General features: G+C 46.9%; 1 protein-coding gene across 1 annotated transcript in view; it reads right to left on the bottom strand.

Moving 5' to 3' along the window:
- Positions 1-24,083, bottom strand: part of ctdp1 (CTD (carboxy-terminal domain, RNA polymerase II, polypeptide A) phosphatase, subunit 1) — a 139,340-nt gene that overhangs the window by 67,890 nt on the left and 47,367 nt on the right. The window contains 3 exon segments of the mRNA XM_028461289.1: positions 3,487-3,717; positions 9,013-9,154; positions 11,579-12,727. Coding sequence (XP_028317090.1) covers positions 3,487-3,717; positions 9,013-9,154; positions 11,579-12,727 — 1,522 coding nt within the window.

Raw genomic sequence — 24,083 nt, 5'->3', positions numbered from 1 at the left:
GGTTTCTCTGGAAAGGTATTACTCTATCCTATGGATATGGATTCTTCTACGCCGAGACTCGTTTACTCGAGGAACTTTCTACACGCTCTGAGAGCAAAGTCCCGCAACGGTGTGGTTCCATGTTTACCTGATGACGTAAGGAAGCCGTACCGAGGCTGCAGAGCCGGCGCTTTGCTTAATGCTAAGCGGCTAGCAAAGAAGTGGAGATACAAGCCTCCGGTACCGTCGGTGATCATGGGAAACGTTAACTCACTACCGAATAAGATCGACGAACTGGCTGTGCTGACAAAGAATGTCAAGACCTACAGGGAGTGCAGTTTACTGTGCCTCACTGAAACGTGGCTAACAGCTAGCATCCCAGATGCTAACGTGGAGCTACCGGGCTTCAGCACAGTCAGAGCGGACAGAGACACTAGAGCCTGCGGGAAGCGCAAAGGAGGAGGACTCGCACTGTATGTAAACAAACGGTGGTGTAATCCTGGGCATGTGAGCGTTAAAATCTCCCACTGTTGCAGGGACATTGAACTTTTGGCTGTAAGTTTACGTCCCTACTACGTGCCGCGGGAGTTCAGCCACGCCATTGTTGTCACTGTTTACATTCCTCCGCGTGCCGACGCGGAGGCGGCGTGTGACGTCATCCATAGCGCTGTAGCTAAACTACAAACACAGCATCCTGAGGCTCTAATGCTTATCTCTGGGGACTTCAACCATGCTACACTGGACAAAACACTGACTGCTTTCCACCAGTATGTGGACTGTAACACCAGGGGAAATAGGACTCTAGATCTAATGTATGCAAACGTTAAGGATGCATACAGTGCCATCCCCCTGCCTGCACTGGGGAAAGCAGACCACAATCTCGTCCTGATCAAACCTCACTACACACCAAAAGTGAGGAGGTCACAAATAACCACACGCTCATTCAGGAAGTGGTCTCCTGAAGCTGAGCAGGCTCTGAAAGACTGCTTTGAGACCACTGACTGGGATGTATTGCAGGAGTCTCACAATGACAACATGGAGGAGATGGTTGACTGCACTACGGACTATATAAACTTCTGTATGGACGTTGTTGTTCCAGTAAGATCTGTGCGCTGCTTCGCTAACAACAAGCCCTGGATAACCAGTGACATCAAAGGCCTCCTGAACCAGAAGAAGAAGGCCTTCAGAGATGGTGACACACAGGAGCTCAAGCGGATACAGAAGGAACTAAGAGTCCAGCTCAGAGAGGGGAAGGAGCAATACAGAAGGAAAATAGAACAGAGGATGCAGAACAACAGCATGAGGGAGGTATGGGAGGGGATGAAGACCATCACTGGCTGCAGCTCAAAGAAAGGAGCCCCCATTGAGGCTGATGTGGAAAGGGCAAACCAGTTAAACCAGTTTTTTAATAGGTTTGATCTCCCTGCACCTACGAGCACAGCAACCCCCACCCACCTAACCCCACAAGCCATCTCCAGCACAGAAGAGGACACCTCCCCCCCCCCGCTCACATCACCCACCATCACAGCAGCTCAGGTATGTGGAGAGCTGAGGAGGCTACGCCCTGGCAAAGCTACAGGTCCAGATGGAGTCTCCCCCAGACTACTGAAGACCTGTGCGCAGGAACTGGGACACCCCCTGCAGCGTATCTTCAACCTGAGCCTGGGACAGGGGAGGGTGCCCCAGCTGTGGAAGACATCCTGCATCATTCCAGTCCCCAAGAAACCACATCCTGGGGAGCCGAACGACTTCAGGCCGGTCGCCCTGACGTCCCACGTGATGAAGACCATGGAACGGCTGCTGCTCCATCACCTGAGGCCACAGACCCACCACGCTCTCGACCCTCTGCAGTTTGCTTACAGGGAGAAGGTTGGAGTAGAGGATGCCATCATCTTCTTGCTTCACCGTTCTCTTTCTCACCTGGACAGAGGCAGTGGTGCTGTGAGGATTACATTTTTGGACTTCTCCAGCGCCTTTAACACCATCCAGCCTCTGCTCCTCAGGCACAAACTGTCAGAGATGGGAGTAGGATCAGACCTGGTGGCATGGATTACAGACTATCTGACTGGCAGACCTCAGTACGTCCGACTGGGGGACTGCAGGTCCGACACTGTTACCAGCAACACTGGAGCACCGCAGGGAACTGTGCTCTCTCCGGTCCTGTTCACCCTGTACACGTCCGACTTCCAGTACAACTCGGAGCTCTGCCACGTGCAGAAGTTCGCGGACGACACAGCCATCGTTGGCTGTATCAAGAGTGGACAGGAGGAGGAATACAGGGAACTGATCCAGGATTTCGTCACGTGGTGCGACTCTAACCACCTGCTCCTCAACGCCACCAAGACCAAGGAGATGGTGGTGGACTTTAGGAGAACCAGGCCGCACCTTGAGCCTGTCAACATCAAAGGTGACTGTGTGGAGGTGGTTCACACTTACAAATACCTGGGAGTGCAGCTGGATGACAAACTGGACTGGACTGCCAACACAGAGGCCCTGTGCAGGAAAGGACAGAGCCGTCTGTACTTCCTCAGAAGGCTGGCGTCCTTCAACATCTGCAAGAAGCTGCTACAGATCTTCTACCAGTCTGTAGTAGCGAGCGCCCTCATGTATGCAGTGGTGTGTTGGGGGGGCAGCCTCAAGAAGAAGGACGCTGGACGCCTGGACAAACTGGTGAGGAAGGCAAGTTCTGTTGTTGGCACAGAGCTGGACAGCCTTACATCTGTGGCAGAGAAACGGACTCTGAACAGGCTACTGTCCATCATAGACAATCCACACCATCCACTGCACAGCGCCATCTCCAGGCAGAGGAGCAGCTTCAGTGACAGACTGCTGTCATTGTCCTGCTCCACTGACAGACTGAGGAAATCGTTCCTCCCCCACGCCATGCGGCTCTTTAACAACTCGGGGGGGGGGGGGGGGATAAAATCAACCATAGAACACTGGACTTAATGCTAATCACACCATGCACCCTCTGTCACACACGCACTTTATCACACACACACATCTACTGTATCTTGCACACTGTCATCTGGACAACTGCACTTCAACTGGACTGGCACACACTATACTGTATTTCGATATTATACCATTATATTTTACCTTAGTACTTTCTTTGCACTGTTTTAAATTTTTTTCTTAATTTTTAAATTTTTAAATTTCTACATTGTACTTTCCCTGCATGCCCCTGTGTTCCCATACCTGTAAGCTGCTGGAACTGTGAATTTCTCTTGGAGATGAATAAAGTATCTATCTATCTATCTATCTATCTAGAGGGAGGGGCTACACATCAATATGGATCTTACCAGGAAAGAAAAATGACAAAATAAGCAAAAAATGGAATGAAATTGTCTTTTCTGAAGACATCTAGTGACCTTCTCCCAGTGTCCTGACCCCAAGGTTGAGAACCTTTGTCTTATCCATCAGTCATTACTGCTAATGAATGGATGTGTAATTATCAGCGGTTATGCTGCTATATGTTTGTTCAGTAGCTGATATAACTAAGTGTACCTGTAGTCCATCTGCTCTGTGTCAGGGAGAGACAACGACCCAGGGTTGTGGAGGTAGGGGGGCGGCCGGGGCACCTGAGGGCCCCTGCGGATCAGCTTCCCAGTGACGGGGTCGTAGGTGCGGATCTCTGGGGCAGGGGGCGAGACGGGGCGGGGCTGGACGGGTGTGGGCTGGAACAGGGCTTTGTGCTGTGAGCTCAGCGTGTCGGGGAAACCTGCAGGACTGGAGCTCCTTAGGACCAAGAAACACACACAGTTAGAAACTTCAGAGAGAATACTACATCTTTATTTCACCTGGAAACTATGGAGCTAATAAAAACACTCAATCTGTTCCACATTAGCTTGTAGCGCTAATGTGCTATACATTTAGGGTGTTTTCACACGTATAGTCCTCTGTAACATTGTTTATGCTCTGCTCCACTTTCACACATTCTATTTGCCAAGTGCACCAAACTTTATGAACAATAACACACAGGCTAAACGTCGCTCTCTGATTGGACAGAATATTTTAGCCTCCATTGCCGTGACGATGTGGTGCTGCTCTGTCACTACTGACAGTCACACCGTCACGTCCTATGTTTGGTTTCTCTTCCTATGTTTACTAAAGGAAATCATAAAACAATCCCCACAGAAGTCATTAATAATAATTAAAAATAATCCATAATCACATGATGCCACAACCTGCACTAATGCTCTACAGTACATAAACACAGAGATGACTCCGCCCATCACCACCTGTCTGCGCTGAGCCATCACATCACTGATAACTATGAAGATATGAGAATATATACACAGATAAAACAGAGACATCACTGATCATACGAACAGTTTGTGAAACAGATGAATTAAATAAATAAATCATGAGTTAGAAATACAGAAACGAGTGAGAAAATGTGACATGTTTGTGTGTGTGCTGACAAAGTGGATTGATGAATGATTGATGGATGGATGTGTGTGTTTGTGCTCGTGCCTGTTACCATGACAACAGCTTGTTTGCTCCTGCCCAGAGTTCTAGTGAACTTTCACATATCACAAAAAGACCAAAATATCTGAGGAAGTGAAGCATGGGGCGGAGCCAAGAGGTAAGTGTTAAAGCACCCTAACATGTTGCCTTTAAAGGTAAGCACATGTTAGAGGAGGAGTCACTGTCTGAATAAATCTACTTTATTTGCAGGAGGACTTTAATCCAGGTGAGATGAGGTTAAATAGAGTAAAGGTTACAGACCCCTGACCAGGGGAAGAGGGTTAGGAGACCCCACTATCAGAGCTGGACCCTCTCAATTTAATTCATGGGGTGAAACAATGCAGATGATAAGTTGGTTATGTTACTGTAAAATAAAAAATAGAATAAATGTAATCTTTTGTTATGATTTTATGTTATTTAATAAAAATTATTTTAGCCACTGATTGAAAAATTAATATTGACACGAAAACATTGAAACATTTTGATTGATTGATTGATTGATTATACTTATTAATCCACGAGGAATAATCTAGTTTCAGTTACATCCTGACCAAGAAACATTTAGCAAATATCATTTAACTCCAGTTATGTAAACTATTCATCAGCATCTATGGCTTAAAAAAAGGGGTGTGACCAACTGAGTAAGTGATTGTAGAGCTGTACACAACCATGACTGTGTAACAAAGTGGATGAAGTCCAGCTGCTGTTGAGTAGAAACAGAGACTTCTCATCATCTGTTCTGTGTGGAGCGGTGACGGACTCTGTGCTGCAGTCGGCTGGTTTACAACTTCACACAGAGGACCGAGACATGGAGCTACAGAGAAGATGAAAGGTGGAGGAATCTGCTTTGATGTGAACAGTAACTGGTGTAACTACGTGACAGTGATCCTCCAGCACTGCTCTCCTCATCTGGAATATTTTATTATCAACAACAAACCCTTCTATTCTCCCGTGAGTTCACTTCATCCATCCTGGTTGGTGTGTACATCCCACCATCAGCTGATGTGTGTGAGGCACAGCACACACTCACAGATCAGATTCTGTGCGTAGAGCAGACCTACCTGGACTCTTTTATCATTGTGCTTAATGACTTTAATAAAGGGGACCTCTCACACCAGCTCCACAAATACAGACAGTTCATTAAATGTCTGATCAGAGAGGAGAAGACACTGGATCACTGTTACACTACACTAAGCAGTGTTTATCACACTGTTTCCCACGCTGCACTGGGCCTATCAGACCATGTGATGGTCCACCTGATTCCTTCATACAGACAGAGGCTGAAGCTCTGTAAACCTGTGGTGAAGGAATCTAAACAGTGGACCAGTGGAGAAACTCCAGGAGTGTTTGGACTGTACTGACTGGGATGTTTTAAGGTCTGTGAACAGTTCTCTGGATGAGTTTACAGACGCTGTGACGTCCTACATCAGCTTCTGTGAGGACAGCTGCATTCCATCAAAGACCAGGGTGAGTTATAACAATGACAAACCCTGGTTCACAGCTAAGCTCAGAGGGCTGAGGACAGACAAAGAGGTCGCTTTCAGGAGTGGAGACAGAGCCAGGTACAGAGAGTCGAAGTACACGTTTGGAAAGGAGGTGAGAAAAGACAAACGTTTGTACTCAGAGAAGCTACAACATCAGTTCTCTGCTAACGACTGCTTCTGTCTGGAGAGGCTCAGTGGATATTATTCCAACCTCACTGCTTTTAAATGTTTTTGATGAAGTCGGTCCATGGTTGGTGAAACTGATCAACCTTTCACTTAAATCCGGCACAGTCCCCAGCTACTTTAAACACGCCCTAGTAAATCCCATTCTCAAAAAGCCTATTCTTGATCCAGGTCAGCCTATAAACTACCGGCCCATATCTAAGCTTCCCTTCATGTCAAAAATGATGGAAAAAGTGGTAGCCAAGCAGCTAACATCAATCATGGAAGATAATGATCTTTATGATAAATATCAATCTGGTTTTAGGTCGATCCACTCCACTGAAACTGCCCTTGTGAAGGTTTCCAGTGACGTGATGATGGCTGCTGATTCTGGTCGCTATAGAGTTTTAACTTTATTGGATTTAACATCTGCTTTCGACACCGTAGATCACAACACACTGATCCATCGTCTCAAATCAGAAATGGGGTTTTCCGGTGCTGTACTACAGTGGTTTGCCTCGTATATAAATGGTAGAACTTTTAATGTGGCTTTTAATGATGTAATGTCCAATGTGTCCACCCTGTCATGTGGAGTACCCCAGGGCTCTGTTCTGGGGCCTGTTTTGTTTTATTGTACCTGATGCCTCTTGGTCGGTTGATCCGTGGTTTTAAAAATGTTTCTTATCATTTTTATGCTGATGATATCCAGTTATATTGCTCTTTTAATGACTCAGAGTTTCACTTTTTACCTGAGTTCTTGGACTGTATCTCATGCATCAAAAACTGGTTTTCATCAAACTACCTCCAGATAAACCCCAACAAAACAGAAACTCTGATCATCGCCCCTGATAAAAAGATCCCACTTATTAAGAACTCTCTCGGTGATTTGGGTTCATCAGTGAAATCCAGCATCAGAAATCTTGGGGTTGTGTTTAACCAATCGATGTCTTTGGAGGGCCACTGTCGTCAACTGACTAAAAACTGTTTTTACCATCTGAGAAATATCTCAAAAGTGAGGCATCTACTGTCCAAACCTGATCTGGAACTGGTCATCCATGCTTTTATTTCGTCCCGCATTGACTACTGTAACTCAGTTTTTACCTGTTTTAATAAGTCGACCCTGTGTAAACTCCAAATGGTTCAAAATGCTGCTGCCAGACTTTTGACCGGTACGTCCAGAACATCACACATTACCCCGATACTTTCCTCCCTGCACTGGCTCCCTGTCAATTTCCGGATTGAATATAAAATACTGGTTCTAACATTCCGGGCTTTGCATGGCCAGGCTCCTCTATACATTTCAGACGTGTTGTGTCCCTACACTTCAGGACGCAGCCTTCGATCCTCAGGTCAGGGTCTACTAAGGTTCCCAAAAACTAAATTTAAAACCAGAGGAGACCTGGCGTTCCAGGCTGCAGCCCCCAGACTCTGGAATGGTCTGCCCCAGTCTCTCTGGGAGATGAACTGCGTGGACACTTTAAAAAAACATTTGAAGACTTCGCTTTTCAAAAAAGCTTTTAGTTAACAAGATTTTATTTTTAATTTTTACTGCCCTTTTATGATGCTACACATGTGATGTAAATGTATGTTTATTGTTTCTGTGTACAGCACTTTGTGATTTTATCTGCAAAAAGCGCTTTATAAATAAATACTTACTTACTTACTTACTCAGGTAAATAACAAACTACAAGCTCAGAGCCCCTGATGCTGCTAACGACCTCTGCCTGGCCAACAGTCTGAATAACTTCTATTGTAGATTTGATAGACAATGGGACAGACCTGACTCCTCCCCCCTCTGACCAGCCTCACTCCAACACCTTCACCCCCCACATCACAGCTAGAGTCTCACCACAGCTGCTTACAGAAGCTCCTCCCCCCGCCTCCCCTTATGGACCGGACTCTGTCTCTCCTTCTACCTTAAAGCACTGTGCTGATCAGCTGTCTCCAGTGTTCACAGACATTTTTAACACCTCACTGGAGACATGCATCGTACCAGCCTGTTTTAAGGCCTCCACCATCGTTCCTGTCCCTAAAAAGCTGAGGATCACAGGACTTAATGACTACAGACCCATCGCTCTGACATCTGTGGTCATGAAGTCCTTCTAAAGCCTCATGCTCTCCCACATCAAGGACATCACTGACCCCCACCTGGACCCCCTGTAGTTCACCTACAGATCCAACAGGTCTGTAGACTCTACAGTGAGCTCTGTGGAGAACTTCTGCTTCCTGGGGACCATCATCACTCAGGACCTCAAGTGGGAGCTGAATATCAGCTCCATCATCAAAAAAGCTCAGCAGAGGATGTACTTCCTGTAGCAGCTGAAGAAGTTCAGTCTGCCAACAAAGATGATGGTGAACTTCTACAGCTCCATCATCCAGTCCATCCTCTGCTCCTCCATCACCATCTGGTACGCTGCAGCTACGGTCAAGGACAAGGCCAGACTGCGGAGTATCATCTACTCAGCAGAGAAGGTCATCAGCTGCAATCTGCCCTCCCTCCAGGACCTGTACCCCTCCAGGACCTGTTCTCCTCCAGGACCTGTTCTCCTCCAGGACCTGTTCTCCTCCAGGACTCTGAGGCTGACTCCTCCCACCCCGGTCATAAACTGTTTCAATCTCTAGAAGGAGGTTTAGGTCCATCAGGACCAGAACCTCCAGACAAAAACAACAGCTTCTTTCCCTCTGCCACATGACCACACCCCCAGTCACCCACTGAACCTAATGTTAGCGACATTTAATGTGGTTTTATTTAAAAAAAACAACTAAAAAATAGATTTGGACTTTTTTATTTTTTATACAATGATGGAAGTGTGAAATATCGAGAAATGTTGCAGAATTAATTTTTCCCGACACATGTCAAATATAAACTAAATTAGGAACAGAAATCATTTTAAGGACTTCCTGTGGTAAAGGTTACCGTGGCGTCTTGCAGTGATCCTCCTTCAGGGGGTAGAGCTGCTCCTCCACTCTCTCCCAGCGCTCCAGACAACCCCACAGCCAATCAGGGTTCACCACGTGCAGATGTTTGCAGCTCTGAGCCTGTCGCACCTTCTCCGTACCTGGTTAGAGGAGCACCATCAACAAACAAATAAACAGAAAAACTCATCTGAGGAATATGGAATAATTGTGGCTGATATCCATCACATCACAGGAGCCTCGTTAATAAAACACTATCTATTAAATCAATGTGAGCATGGATACGTGATGAGGCTGTTAGCAACCACACCTTTATTTAATATCTATAATATAATAACTACTTCCTTAACAACTGTGTCTCATCTCTCTGTTTACACACACACACACACACACAGACACGCACACACACACAGACACACACACAGACACGCACACACACACAGACACACACAGACACGCACACACACACAGACACACACACACACACACACACACACACAGACAGACACACACACAGACACACACACACACACACACACACACAGACACAGACACAGACACACACACAGACACACACACACAGGCAGACAGACACAGGCACACACAGGCACACACACACACACACACACACACACACACACACACACACACACACACACACACACACACACACACACACACACACACACACACACACAGAGAGAGATGATCACAGAAATGACACAAAACACAAGACAAAACTAAAATAAACAAACTGATTAAAGACAAACAAAATGACAGAAAAACACTCAAAACAACAACAAACACAAAAAGTCTGATTAACAATAATTATAAAAAGGTTGGGGTCAACTATAATTGTAATGTGTAGGGATGTAACGATTAATCGTAAGGCAGTTAAAAATCGATTCATAGGTATCACGGTTGATATCGATTTTCTGAAAATTGAATCGCAGTACTTTTTTTAACCAGCAGAGGGCGCAAGTGTAGGGGGCGGGCGGAGTCTGCTACTACTTTCTTTCTGGCCGCCATCTACTCTTAAACATGTTCATGAATGATTCTTTACTCCTTTAGCACCGAAAGAATATCTGTAATATTACTTGAATATCTGTAAAAGTCACGTTTTTCTATTAGCTCTGTCTGCTAGCATAGCTTCTCTTCTTCACTGCAAGATATCTGCATGCCAACCGACCACTGTGTTACCAGCGCCCTCTGCTGGTCCAAACAAATATGACGTAAATCAGTGTAATCACGTTTTTTTTTTTTTTTTTAAAGTCCAATTGTTAAGGCACAAAATACATTTTCAGTTGCACTTTTAAAAGAAAAATAACTATTATGCAGTTTTGCATTGTTTATTATAGAGCCAGAATTTAAATTAATAGGCTTCATTTTCATTTGTATTATTCCTTTATTTATTTCATTCAAGATTTATTTTTAGTTAAATTGCATTGTTTTGAATAGTTTATCAAGGGATTATTTTGACAATGAAAAATGAAAGGAAAATAGTACAGTATTTTCTAGTTTTTTTCCCAAAAAAAAAATTTATATACAGTCCCATTTTGTAAAATAAATCGTGAGAGAATCGTATCGTGAACCCAGTATCGTGAATCGAATTGTATCGGGAGTTGAGTGAATCGTTACATCCCTAGTAATGTGTAATTCATTCCAATTATGGCGTACATGTTAGCACAATTGTTAACAAATAGTGGCATTTGTAGAGGCTGCTAATGGTGTTAGCATAGCTTGCTAATGTGATGAAAGCTGCTGTGCGTTAGTTTAAAGGTTCTCGCTAAAGTGAAGAAGGTTTTTGGTTCATTTGAAGTAAACAGTAAAAACACTTATAAAAAGGAGTGAGACCCAGACACATGAAAACCATCAGTAGATGCCTCTGAGGAAGACTGACAGCTGGCAGTCAAAACATGTCAGGAAATCAAAGTCATTTTCAAAGACAATTTTGTGAAAAAAGTTGTCTGAAGATGAATAATTGAAGACATAATTATAATTTAATAATGTAATTGACAACAACCCTGGAAGAGGAAAGAGTCAGATTGTTCTCTTTATTTCTGCCATAAATACTTTATCAATGAATTAACACTTTCTACATTTGTAGCTAAAGGCCAAAGAGCAACTTCAGCGTTACATACTAGAGATGTCTCGATACATCTTTTTAAAATTCCGATTCGATACGGATATTGCAGCCTTGAGTGTTGGCTGATACCGATTCAATATAATATCAGCATGAATCATACATACTTTTATGACTTATGTTGTAGTGTGGAATGTTAGAAAAGGTTTGATCATGTGATTCACTCAGAGAATAATAGTCAACAATTCAAGTTGACTTCAGTTATTTGTTAGTATATGGTGGGAACAACTGGGGGAGGGGACAAGCACAACTGGGGGCGGGGACAAGAACAACAACAAACTTATCAGAGCGCTTATATCCGAGATTTTAGATGCAGTCTGATAAAATTCGATATTCATTTTCTGGCTGCTATCAAACCGATATCAGATATCAATATCAGATCAGGACACCTCTATTATAGACAGAAATGAACACACGTACATACCAGCTCTGGCTGCAATCAGGTGCGTGGTCCGATCCGAGTCTTTGGAGCTGAGAACCAGATTCCTGCCGATGTGTGCCCCCAGAGCCTTGGCGTGGTAGAACTCTCGAGTCCTCTCCACGGGGCAGTTGGTGGGGAACAACCCACTGAACACGATCATGGTTTTCTCCAGAGTTTTGCTCTTCAGCTCTGGAACAATCCTGCGTATGTCGGGCATCTCTGAGGCCTGGTTCCTCAGGAACACCTCGTAGCGGGAGTAGTACTCCGTGTGGATCCTTTCCAGAACCTCTTCCAGGTAGATCAGGTGGTCGTCCTGGTCTATGTCAGGTTCCTCCTCCTCCTCTTCCTCCTCTTCGTCCTCCATGCCCAGTAGCTCCTCCCCCAGGGTGACCCCCGACTGTTCACTGTTCTGAGACTCAGTCTCTGGCTCTCGTTTTTCTGTGCAACCGTTCCCGAGGTCAGAGTCCAGGGGAAGAACTCCAGCAGGTTCAGTGTTAGCGCCGTCATCGTTAGCTGCTTCCTGTGTGATGGTGTTAGCTGCTTCCTGTGTGACGGCGTTAGCTACTTCCTGTGTGATGGTGTTAGCTGCTTCCTGTGTGACGGCGGTAGCTACTTCCTGTGTGACGACGGTAGCTACTTCTTGTGTGACGGCGGTAGCTACTTCCTGTGTGACGGCGGTAGCTACTTCCTGTGTGACGGCGGTAGCTACTTCCTGTGTGACGGCGGTAGCTACTTCCTGTGTGACGGGGGTAGCTACTTCCTGTGTGACGGCGGTAGCTACTTCCTGTGTGACGGCGTGCTGTTGAGACTCTTTAGTCTGAGATGGTTTCTCTGTAACGGACTCGTTATCGCTGTCACTGGACAGGTCAAAGTCCAGGTTATTTGGCTCCTGGCTCAGTGCTGATGAACCCACCTCTTGTGTCCTGTCAAGTTCCTGAGTTTCCACGTGAGTCTCTGAGGCTTTACTGAGTCCTGATTGGTCGTTTACAGGTCCAGAGTTATCAGTCCTGTTATTTGTAGACGCTCCCTGAGATGATGAAGATGAAGACGCACTGGACTCTTTAGACTTCCTCCTGAGGCCATTATTTTGTTCTTCTGAACCATGTGACTCAGCCTGTTCAGCTCCGTCTGTCAGTCGACTGGATGGACCTCCTGTTGAGAACCAAACGCACAGGTTAACATCAGTTCACTGTCCAATGAACAGCGGTTATTATAATCAACTACAAAACCTAGAAGTAAAAATAACTGAAACACAAATAAGTGTGCTAACAAAGTGAAACGAAATTAAAGGGGACATATTATGAAAAAAGCACTTTAACAGTGTATTTGATCACATATGAGGTAACGTGACCACCAGCACAAAATATGAAATAAATCCATCCAGTGGTTTGTTTGTCGTCTGTGTAAGTCTGATAACACAGAAAAATACTTTCCAGATTTGTGACATCACAAAGAAAAAAAAACCCCTCCCCTCTGCTGGTAACTCCACCCATGAACTCCACCCCCAACCTGATGAAAACCTTTGAGAAAGTCCACCATTGTTTTTGTCACTAGTGAAGGAGTGATGGCTACTGGTAAAACTAAATACAGAACTTTCCTGCTGCTGGTGCCACACACCCACAGTGAACGTACACTGTAGTGTCAGCACTATTTGTTCAGGTGGAGGTGTACTCCACTCTGTGGTTCAGTGCATTGATCAACCTGTTCTATCACCTCGTATCACTGATCTGACGTGTTTGTGACACAATGTGATGCAGCGTTGGAGAAAATAAATGATGATCACATTAAATACACTATTCATGTAGTTAGAAGAGCAGAGGAGGAGAAAGTGACTCAGCAGATTAACACTACAGTGACAGTTTGAATGACAGCTACTGCTGTGAGACCCTAAGCACTGAGACGGACTCACAATAACAATTGTCTCTTTTTTTTTTTTTTTTTTTTTTTTTTATTTTCTACTTGTCTGCACATGCTGTCAAAGGTCAACACTACAGGAAGTGCAATCATTATGAGACAGCAATGCATATTTTGTTATTGCAAAAAAATACATTGATTTATTTTATTGCTTAATTTTGACCATCACCAGCCCTCCCTAAGGAAGGGAAAGAAATCTTTTATTATAGGGAGAATATAAAAAGGGAGAGCAGTGTTACACCTAAGTGGAGGGGAGGGGGAAGGGGAGGGGAAAGGGAGCAGGGAGGAGAGACTCAAGATAGGAAATAGAAAAGGTGGGGAAGAATAGATTGTTTTGCAGTGAGGGTGAGATGGGAGGTTGTAGAATATATTGTGTTTATTATGTTGTGTAATCAAGCCAGTATGGTGACAGTGTGAAGCTTAGCTATAATGGTGGTGGCTATGGACAGGGGGAATGAGTGAATGGTAGTACCGAAAGCAGGTATTTGGGATTAAGGTGTCTAAGGTTGAGCCCAGTATGAGTTTTATCCCACATCAAAAGGCGTGCCAGTGCATCGTATACCAGTATATGTGCAAAAAAAAACACTACTGCAAACCCAGGAACTGCCCTGGGCCCGCAGATGCAGCCAGGCCAGCAGGAAGAGCGGGGGCCAGGGACCCCCAGGCAACCCCCCCGCGGCCGAGCAACCCCCCAGATGCCCCCAAGATCCCAGGCCGAGAGGCAGCCACCGCCCCCCACACACATATCCGAGGAAGCCCCAAGCAGCCAAGCACCCAGCGCATCCCCCCCACTGACCCCAACCCCAAGGCCCCCCGCCAGCATCCAGCCACTACCACCCACCCACACCCAAGCACCCAACCCCCCGAGGGAAGGGCCCAGAGAGCCCCCCGCCCGAGACCCCAGCAAAGGAGCCAAGGCCCCTGCCCAGCAGAAGGCCAGAGCCGTGCGGAACGGGCAGCCGGCGGGCGCCCGCCGGTGGGCCCAGACCCCAGGCCAGAGGGACCCGGAACGGAAGCAGCACCGAGAGCAGTGCCCCCAGGGACGACAACCACGCCCATAGTCGCCGAGGGCACCAAGGGGATGCTGCAAGCCGCCCCGCCGGCCCCCAGGCACACCGACCAGGCACCCCAGAGCGCGCCAGATCGCCTTTCCTTGATGCCGCCCGCGCCATGCGCCCCAGACAGCCCCCCCCCCCCCCCCCACCAAAGGGCCCAACCACACCGCAGAGCCCGGCTCACAGGGCGCCGCCCAAGCCGGGGCCGCACCCGCGGGTATGGCAGGGCACGGCCCGTACCACCCGCCCCGGAAGACCCCCGCCAGGACCGGCCCAGCCAGCCGGCCAGACCCGCCGGACCCAAAGGGCACCACCCCAGGACAGGGAACCCCCAAGGGCGAGCCCCCGGGCCAGACCTCCGCGGGGGGCACCCCCCAGCCCACGAACAGGCCACAACCCAGCAAGACCGCGCAGCCCCAGACAGCACAAAGACAGCTGCCCAGGTCCCGGCCCCCACCGGACAGCGCAAGCCACGGGGCAATGCCCCCCCAGCGCAAGAGCGACCGGCGGCCGCCACCACAGAAGATAGGGACCCCAATGGCACACAACCGATGCGGAGCAGCAGCCCCCAGCCAAAGGCGCAGAACACACCCACCCGCCAGCCCGCAGATAGCAGGACAGACCTATCAAGTGGCCGATACCGACCTCAACCCCCGGAACAGCTAGAGCCGCCCCCCAGCAAAAGCACCACCCCGGAGTGCCAAGCAACCCCGCCCCAACACCGGCGGAGACGCCGGCACCCCCCAGCGTGCCCACCTCCCACACCCACACGCCGCGAGGCGCGCCCCCAAGGCAACCAGGAGACGAGACAAGCGCCAAGCCCCACCCGCAGGGAAGGGGCACCCCCACGCACCGCCCGGGGAGACCCCGCAAAGGGAGCCCCCAGCAACACCCCCCAGAGACCCACCGCCTCGCCACGCCCGACTGCACCCCCCGATCCCCACACGGTAGCCCAACCATCAACAGAGGGGCCGGGCCACCACCCGACAGGACCAGATGTGTGAATTTACCCACCACCCTGTTATGGTGCCTCTCCATTCCCCAATGGAAAGGCACTTCCCTATCCCCTGAGTGAATGGATGTGTTTAGTGAATGGATGAAGTGCTATTAAAAAAGGGTGGATGGAGGGGAGCGGTGCTCCCCATCCAGCCTATGTGTATATACAGTATTTGTATGTGGTGCAATAGCTCCGGAGGGTGGAAGTGGTGGTCCCAGAGGTGGGAGTGCCGCCCCCCCGCCACTACTTAGTAGCACAGGCGGTGGCCCCATCCACCCCTAGCCCCACCATCCAGCCCCCCAAGGGTTGGGTATGTGAGTCTGGTGCAACAAGTGGGTGAGCCAGACCAGCTGGGAGTGAGTGATGAGAAGTGTCCATGTAGGAGGCCTGTCTGGTAGACCCCCCGCGGCACCCCCACGAACCGCGGCGGCCATACGGAGCACGGCGGGACCCACCCCTCCAGGCGGAGCCAGGCACCAGCCACATCCCCCAGCAGTCCAGGAGGCAACCCCCGCCGTCAGCTGGCCCAGAGCGGCTCGCCCCGCCAAAGCAGGCGGCGACCGCACAGGAGAGAGGCCAGCTCCCACACCAGGGCCAGCACAGGCCCGCACGACACCACGACATAGCACCCTCCACAGGTGGGGGGCCCCGACCCCCCCAACGAGAGAGGACGCCACCAACCACCCAAGCACGGCCACCCCGCCAGCCACGGACTGATAGGTAGGCGAACCCATGCTCCCCCAGCCAGGCACCGCAACCCCACATCAATGTCGCCAGCAGAGCCCCCCACCCACGGAGACCACCCCCAATGCCAGCACAGCCCGGAGGACAGCGGGCCCCAGCCACCAGCCCCACCCCGCCCAAGGCGGCGCGGCACCTCGCCGAACCACAGCCAATCCCCGGGCAGACGGTGGGGGGGGGGGCGCACCCCGAGACGCTGAACCCAAAGATTCACCCCCGCCCAGACACGGCGCCCCCAGCCAGCAGACCAACCACCCAGACGCGGATCCGCCAGCCGCGCCCCCACACACACCCACCTAGCACGGCCCAGGGGAGGCCCCAGCGTGGGCGAGAACCCACAACTCACCCTTCCCTCCCCCTGATGCTACACAAGCCGGCCCCTGCGGTCCCCCAAGTGAGCCCCCGAGGAGGTGGGGGGGGGGGGGGGGGGGGGGCGGCCCGGCCCACCACGCCAGCGGCACGCGCCCCAGGGAACCAGGCCTAGGCGCCCAGACCGGCCGGCGGAGCAACCCACCGCACCACCCAACAACCCAGGACGCAAGTGCCGCCCCCAAGAGCAGCCACCCCCATCCCGGACCCCCCCGTCCTGAAGCCACAAACCCCACCACCCCAGGCCCCTAGACGAGCCAACCCCCGAGCCACCCACCCAGCGCAGCAATGCCCGCCCCCCAAGCGAAGGCCACAGTCCCCCCACCAGCACCCCGGGCCGACAGGAGCCCCCCACGCCAAACCCAACGGGAGAGCAGGCGCCGAGCGAAGGCGGAGGAGGGGGGGAGGACGAGACAGGGGGACAGAGAGCAAGAGGAAAGAGTGGCAGAGAGACACGCAGGCCCCCGGCACCAAGGGCCACCCAGACGTGCACGAAGGGGGCAGGAGAGCAACACCAAACCGCCCAGGGACCACAAGAGCACCCGAAAGGGACGCACGCCCCCACAGAGGCACTTAAAACACCCCAGCAACCCACTGAAGCCACCCAGGTCAAGGCCACCCCACAAGCCCATGGAGGTCCAGGACTACAGTTAGATCAGTGTGTTAGTAAAGAGTGGTGCTGGCAGTTGCTTGCAGGCTAGATCATCAGGCTAAAAATGAAAAATCAAGATTCAATGCAATTAGAAAAGGAGTCCAACGCTCCTCAAAGCAGGTTATTTTATTTTTTCTGAGAGCAGACATCTTTTCCATGGAAATAAATTCTATGAGGAGATTTCGCCATTGGTTTATGTTTAAGGATTTTTTATCTTTCCAGTTCACTAATATTGTTTTTTTTTTGCTATGGCGAGTGCCGCAAGGATGGATTGTGATTGGTTTGCTGGAATATCAAGCATAGTCAGGTATCTTAACAGACATAAATTTGGAGATAGAGGAATCCTGTAGTCCAAAATGGAGGACAGTTTTTCAGTGATTAGGAACCAAAACTGTTGAACTGGCGAACAAAGCCATACGGCATGTAAATATGAATCAGCTGTTCCCTGGGTGCACTGAGAGCAGATGTCTGTTGGGGAGAAGCCCATTTCATACATTTTCTGTTGGGTAATGTGGGATCTATGGAGGACCTTGTATTGAATTAGTCTCTTAAATATCATGTGTTTTACTGTAATGTGCAGTTTATTGGCTGAAAACAATAACCACAGTGTGTAGATAGTAAAAATAAAAATGTTTTGGTGATCACTGATCACTCTGTAAAAGAGCGACACATGAAGTGAGTCAGCGTCTATAGACACGCCCACTCATCAATATGCATAAGTAGGTCCCAAAACGGCCCCATTTCAGAACTGATCAGAAAGTGACTTTTCAGAGGTTAAAACTCTGGAAAACAGGAGAGTTTGTGAAAATAAACCTCAAATATCAAATATGTTTTTGGAGTTTTTAGAACAAATAGAGATGATGATGAAAAATAGAATATGTCCTCTTAAAGTTATTGATTTTAGTGTTTGTAAATGTATTTTATGCATTAATAAAAATAATAAAATTTATTTATTCAAGTTATTTTAGCTCTTACAGTATAATTTTATTTCTCTTTATTGGCTGATGCTATTAATCTTACTTTGTTTTATTATTTGATTTTTATAATCACATGTTCTGTTTTTGATTTCTTGCTTTATTTCATCATGTATTGTCTTTTTACTGGCTTTACTATCTGTAATGCACTCAGTAACCGTGTTTTTGAAAAGAGCTATATAAATAATAATAATTATTAGTATTATTATAATATTATTATTATTAGTTAGAACATAAGAAGAACAAACACACCTGCACAGCTACAAGGCGTCGTTGCTAAAACGATTGATAGTCATTACTGACACAATTTGAATTTACATTATCACATTAGCCCAATAAACTAATGGAGCACTAGGGGTTGCTCGAGGACCACCAGTGGTCCACGGACCACCCTTTGAGAACAACTGCTTTAATTTCTATTTTCAAAGTGCAAAATAAGAACTAGTTTAACTTAAACTACAATGTATGTATCAGAGATTGTAGATGTAATATAATCCTATAATATAATTATTTTGCCAATATCAGATCAGGACACCGTTAATCAATGTCATGATGTGTGTAAGACTAATAATATCACCTGATCGGTTGTGAAGGTGGTGGAAATTAACATCTATGTGGTATTTTATTGCAGTTTCACATGAATGAAGTGTTTTTAGTTAAACATAATCACCTGAATCATTGTTTGTTATATAAATCATTTCTGTTTGGTTTTTCTCATTTCCAGTGCATTAGGAGCAAATATAAATCAGGTCATGATTGTCTGTTATAATCTCATGCAAACAGAATAATCTACGGTGGGATTCTAACATCAAACGTCTAAATGAGAACATTTTCATATTTCAACCATAAACATTAAAGCACAGAGGCTTAAATCAGGATGTTTGGCTTCATAAAAATCCATTCTGAAAGATGAGCCAGCATTTATAAACCTTTTAGTCACAGCCGTGCTAACCGCTAATAGCTAACATTCACCACAGGGTGTAACCTGCATGTGAGTTCAGGGAGGACGTGCCTGTGCTGCTTTGGTTGGCTAGCTAATGCTAGAAGAACATGTGTGCTAGTCTCTGCTAGGCAACGTGCAGGCTTTACAGTTCACACTGCAGTGATGACACGTCGCTGACACGCTCTGGTAGCTGAAGTTAGCGAGTAAATCACCGACTGTTTAAGTTCTTCTATCCTCGTGGTTTGTGAGTCTGCAACAGTGACTTACTCTCTAACTTCAGCCACCAGAGCGTGTCAGTGCTAGGGTTGGGCACAGATAACCAGTTCCACAAAGGAAGCGGTTCCTAACTTCTGGTTTTGGAACCGTTACGAAGATGTTTGAATTTTTCAATTTCTAAATGCCCACTAGTTTGTTTTTGTGGCTTGCTCTGTTTGTTTACGCAGGGTTTGTATAAGGTGTGTTCAGAACGTGTGTGTGTATGTAGCTGCTGACCATAGACTGACAGAAGAGAGAGAGAGAGAGTGCTGATCACTTCTTCTCTGGCCGTATCATAGACAGCGCTGCTTCTAATGGATTAAATGATCAACTTACGGCGTTACTAAAGGATGAGTTCATCCAGAATGTAGATGTATTCTAGAAGTTCACAGCTTTAATTTAACCTCGCTAAATGAGGAAGTGTAGGACAGTCCTCTGCTGCTGCTGTCTCTCTGTAGTGGGAGGGGCTGCTGCCTTGGCTCTACAGACAGTGACGGCCAGTTGTTGCTTTTTTTATTGACACGTGCAATCTATACAACTATTACAATATAAACAATTCACACATTTACCCATTTATATCAAACATATACATTATTTACAGTCATATTTACATTTGTACATAAATAGAAAAATACTTCAACTTTAATCAACAGATTTAAGGCTTGAAAAATGTCCAAAGACTAATGTAGCATTAGCATGGAGTGCTAACAGCTGATGTGAGTAAACAATGGGTCCGTGGCTCCAAGCAGTGACTCCCAACACGATCAGCAGCAGAAAAAGTAGTGCAGTTTGTATTTACATATATGGTAATAAAGTATAATATATATTCTATATCAAACAGCAGTGTTTGTTTTAGCTGTTAGATAGTTGGAGAGGGAGGAGCTAACATTCTAGGAGGCGTGTTAGGTGACGTCACCTGCCAACATGGGTAAAATCCAACTGTCTCGTTTAAATCTGACTTTTTATAAAATATGTAATAACAATGGAGGAAACATAACTTTTTACACATTGTTCCTCTGAATGAGACTAAATGATGTTTATCACTGTAGATAAACCATTAGATAGTCAGTTATCATACCTCACTTTTAATGCACTTTAGATTTTTATTGGAATGTATGTTTAGTTTTATTTGAAGGGTTAATATAAATGAAAAAGTTTGTTGTACTTTCTTTTGAAAAGCAAAAACTACTGGAATATTTAAAAAATGTCTGAATATTCAATAAACATGAACTTCATTTAAAAAAAAATGTCTAAAATAATATTCTACGCTATTTATTTACTATTTAACAAAAAAGTGAAAAACTTAACAGCATTCCATATTCAGCTAAAAGTTTATATTTTATTTGACTTGGGGCTCAAATTTTCATTTTGGTGCATTTCTAATAATTATTCTAGTATGGAAATTATACTCATGATGTGATAAAAAGACACATGGAAGCATCTCAGAGACAAACACACCTTCACTGAATAACTGAACCTCTGTCACACATCAATCACACACACGCACACATTAAATAAAAACACTTCTTAAAGAAATTTTCACCATTTCACAGAACTTTAAATCCCACAATGTAACTCACAAACTTTCAGTGAAGATAATTAACCAAGAACTTTGAATGTCTTCCCCATCCTCATCTAGAGACAGCACTCAACATAAATCAACATCCCCTCCAGATTGGTTCTCATTATAACTCACAACCTTTTCCTAAATGTCCTAAATCTAATCATTTAGATGTATATATAAGAAAATATGATCACATCAGAATATAAAATCACTAACTATCTTAAACGTTTTCTAAGAAAAGCTGTCTCCTATGAAGATACATCAGAGTAAAAACAAGCAGAGAGGGTGTTGACATCAGCTCATAAAATATCAATGTGAAATTACAGCCCGATTCAACGAGCAATAACGGAGGGGCCCCCTAGTGCCCCCCGTGGCACATACGGAGTAATGAGCCCCATTCATTAATTGGTATGTGTCAATGATTCGGTAAAACCAACTGTTGCAATATGGAATAATGGAAATTACCAAAAACAATGGAGGTGGGCCTCCAGGACCCTAATAGAATTTTGTGAGGCATAGTCGTAATCTGCGTTTAATTATCTTTGAAATGATATATCACACGACTATGCTCCCATAAATTTGGAAATAATCGGAAATTTGGGGTGGGACCCCGGGCCCCATTTAAAAAAAAGGGCTCCGAGCGTCTCATCATTTTCATTCATAGAGTATTTATATCAAACTGCATTCTGATCTCAGGAGAACTAACAGAGGGGTAGTCATTTGAAAAATTGGGCACTTGGGGGCCTCCCGTGACACGTACGGGGTAAATATATATCCATCCATCCATCTTCTCCCGCTTAGCCGTTTCCGGGTCGCGGGGGCAGCATCCTCAGTAGGGAGGCCCAGACTTCCCTCTCCCCGGCCACTTCCTCCAGCTCTTCCGGGGGGACCCCGAGACGTTCCCAGGCCAGCCGAGAGACATAGTCTCTCCAGCGTGTCCTGGGTCTTCCCCGGGGCCTCCTTCCGGAGGGACATGCCCTGAACGTGCCCTGAACGCCTCACTAGGGAGGCGTTCAGGGGGCATCCTAATTAGGTGCCCGAGCCACCTCATCTGGCTCTTCTCGATGCAGAGGAGCAGCGACTCTACTTTGAGCCCCTCCCGAATGACTGAGCTTCTCACCCTATCTCTAAGGGAGAGCCCAGCCACCCTACGGAAGAAACTCATTCCGGCCGCTTGTACCCGTGATCTTGTTCTTTCGGTCATGACCCAAAGTTCATGACCATAGGTGAGGGTTGGAACGTAGACCGACCTGTAAATCGAGAGCTTTGCTTTTTGGCTCAGCTCCCTTTTCACAATGACGGACTGGTGCAGACTCCGCATCACTGCAGCACCGCACCAATCCGCCTGTCGATCTCTCGCTCCATCCTTCCCTCACTCGTGAACAAGACCCCGAGGTACTTGAACTCCTCCACCTGGGGCAGAACCTCATCTCCAACCCGGAGAAGGCACTCCACCTTTTTCCGGTCGAGAACCATGGACTCGGATTTGGAGGTGCTGATTCTCATTCCGGCCGCTTCACACTCGGCTGCGAACCGATCCAGTGAGAGTTGAAGGTCACGGTATGTTGGAGCCAACAGGACCACATCATCTGCAAAAAGCAGTGATGCAATACTGAGGCCCCCGAACCGGACCCCCTCAACGCCCTGACTGCGCCTAGAAATTCTGTCCATAAAAGTTATGAACAGAATCGGTGACAAAGGGCAGCCCTGGCGGAGTCCAACCCTCACCGGAAATGATTTCGACTTACTGCCGGCAATGCGGACCAGACTCTGACTCCGGTCATACAGGGAACGAACAGCTCCTATCAGGAGGTTCGATACCCCATACTCCCGGAGGACCCCCCACAGGAATCCCCGAGGGACACTGTCAAATGCTTTTTCCAGGTCCGCAAAACACATGTGGACTGGTTGGGCAAATTCCCATGACCCCTCAAGGACCCTGCTGAGGGTGTAGAGCTGGTCCACAGTTCCACGGCCAGGACGAAAACCACATTGCTCCTCCTGAATCCGAGGTTCAACTATCCGGCGGACCCTCCTCTCCAGTACCCCTGAATAGACCTTACCGGGTAAATGTGTATATATATATATATATATATATATATATATATATATAATTAATCTAAAGGGCTTAAAAAAATGATAATAACTTCCTGATTGTGTCTCACTGTTAGCAGTGAAGAATAACTGATGTTAGACACTTGATCTGACTAATTAAAATGAAGTGCCTCACACCTGAGTTCATTTCCTTCCATCTCCATAAAAAGGTGGAGGAGTCTTTAATAACCACTTGTTTTCTAACTTCCTGTGGAGTTCATCAGAAGCTTCTGAAGCAGGGATTTAGTCACACACAGAAACAATATGACAAAGTCAGGGTTCTCTCTAGTGGGTGATTTTGATCCCCTATATGATCAACACATTGGTTTCAACCAGGGGTGTTGGAGCAGGGACACGTCTACACGTCTGGAGGACTTTGTCTGCACATGCTGTCAAAGGTCAACAATCAACGCAAAAAATACGTTGACACATAATATGCGTGCTGATGCGTCTCTGACCAAAACAAAGATGACGGCATCGGAGAATAACTAACGCGAGTGGCTCCTCTGAGTTTCAACAGTCAAGACACACTCAAAGGTAGATGTTCCCGTAACCCTCGTCCTTTATCCTGGGTGTGACCAGACGCGTCAACGGGACAAGGAGGAAACACCCACTGTGACATCAGCAGCACCACACGCACGCACTTTATGTATAAGCATTTGGAATTTTGAGTTTAAGAAAAATATGCACGTTGTCAGTGTATTACTATAAGTTATTATTCTGTTTATGTGAATGAAGAATTAAAAGATAGACTTTTATCAGTAAGCTAGACCTGTGTGTTTTCAACATAAATGCTAAATTGTGTTGGTTAATGAAGGACACCATGACAGGCTGCTGGCTCCTCCCACTGCCTTTTATTTTTATATTTTAATGTTACCTCTGAATGCATTATTTTATACTGTTATATTCATACTGAACTTTATTTTGGAATTTTGAGTTGAAGAGCAATA

The sequence above is a fragment of the Gouania willdenowi genome, chromosome 11 (genome assembly GCF_900634775.1).
Source record: "Gouania willdenowi chromosome 11, fGouWil2.1, whole genome shotgun sequence".
Lineage (NCBI taxonomy): Eukaryota > Metazoa > Chordata > Actinopteri > Blenniiformes > Gobiesocidae > Gouania > Gouania willdenowi.
This window is presented reverse-complemented; position numbering and strand designations above follow the sequence as displayed.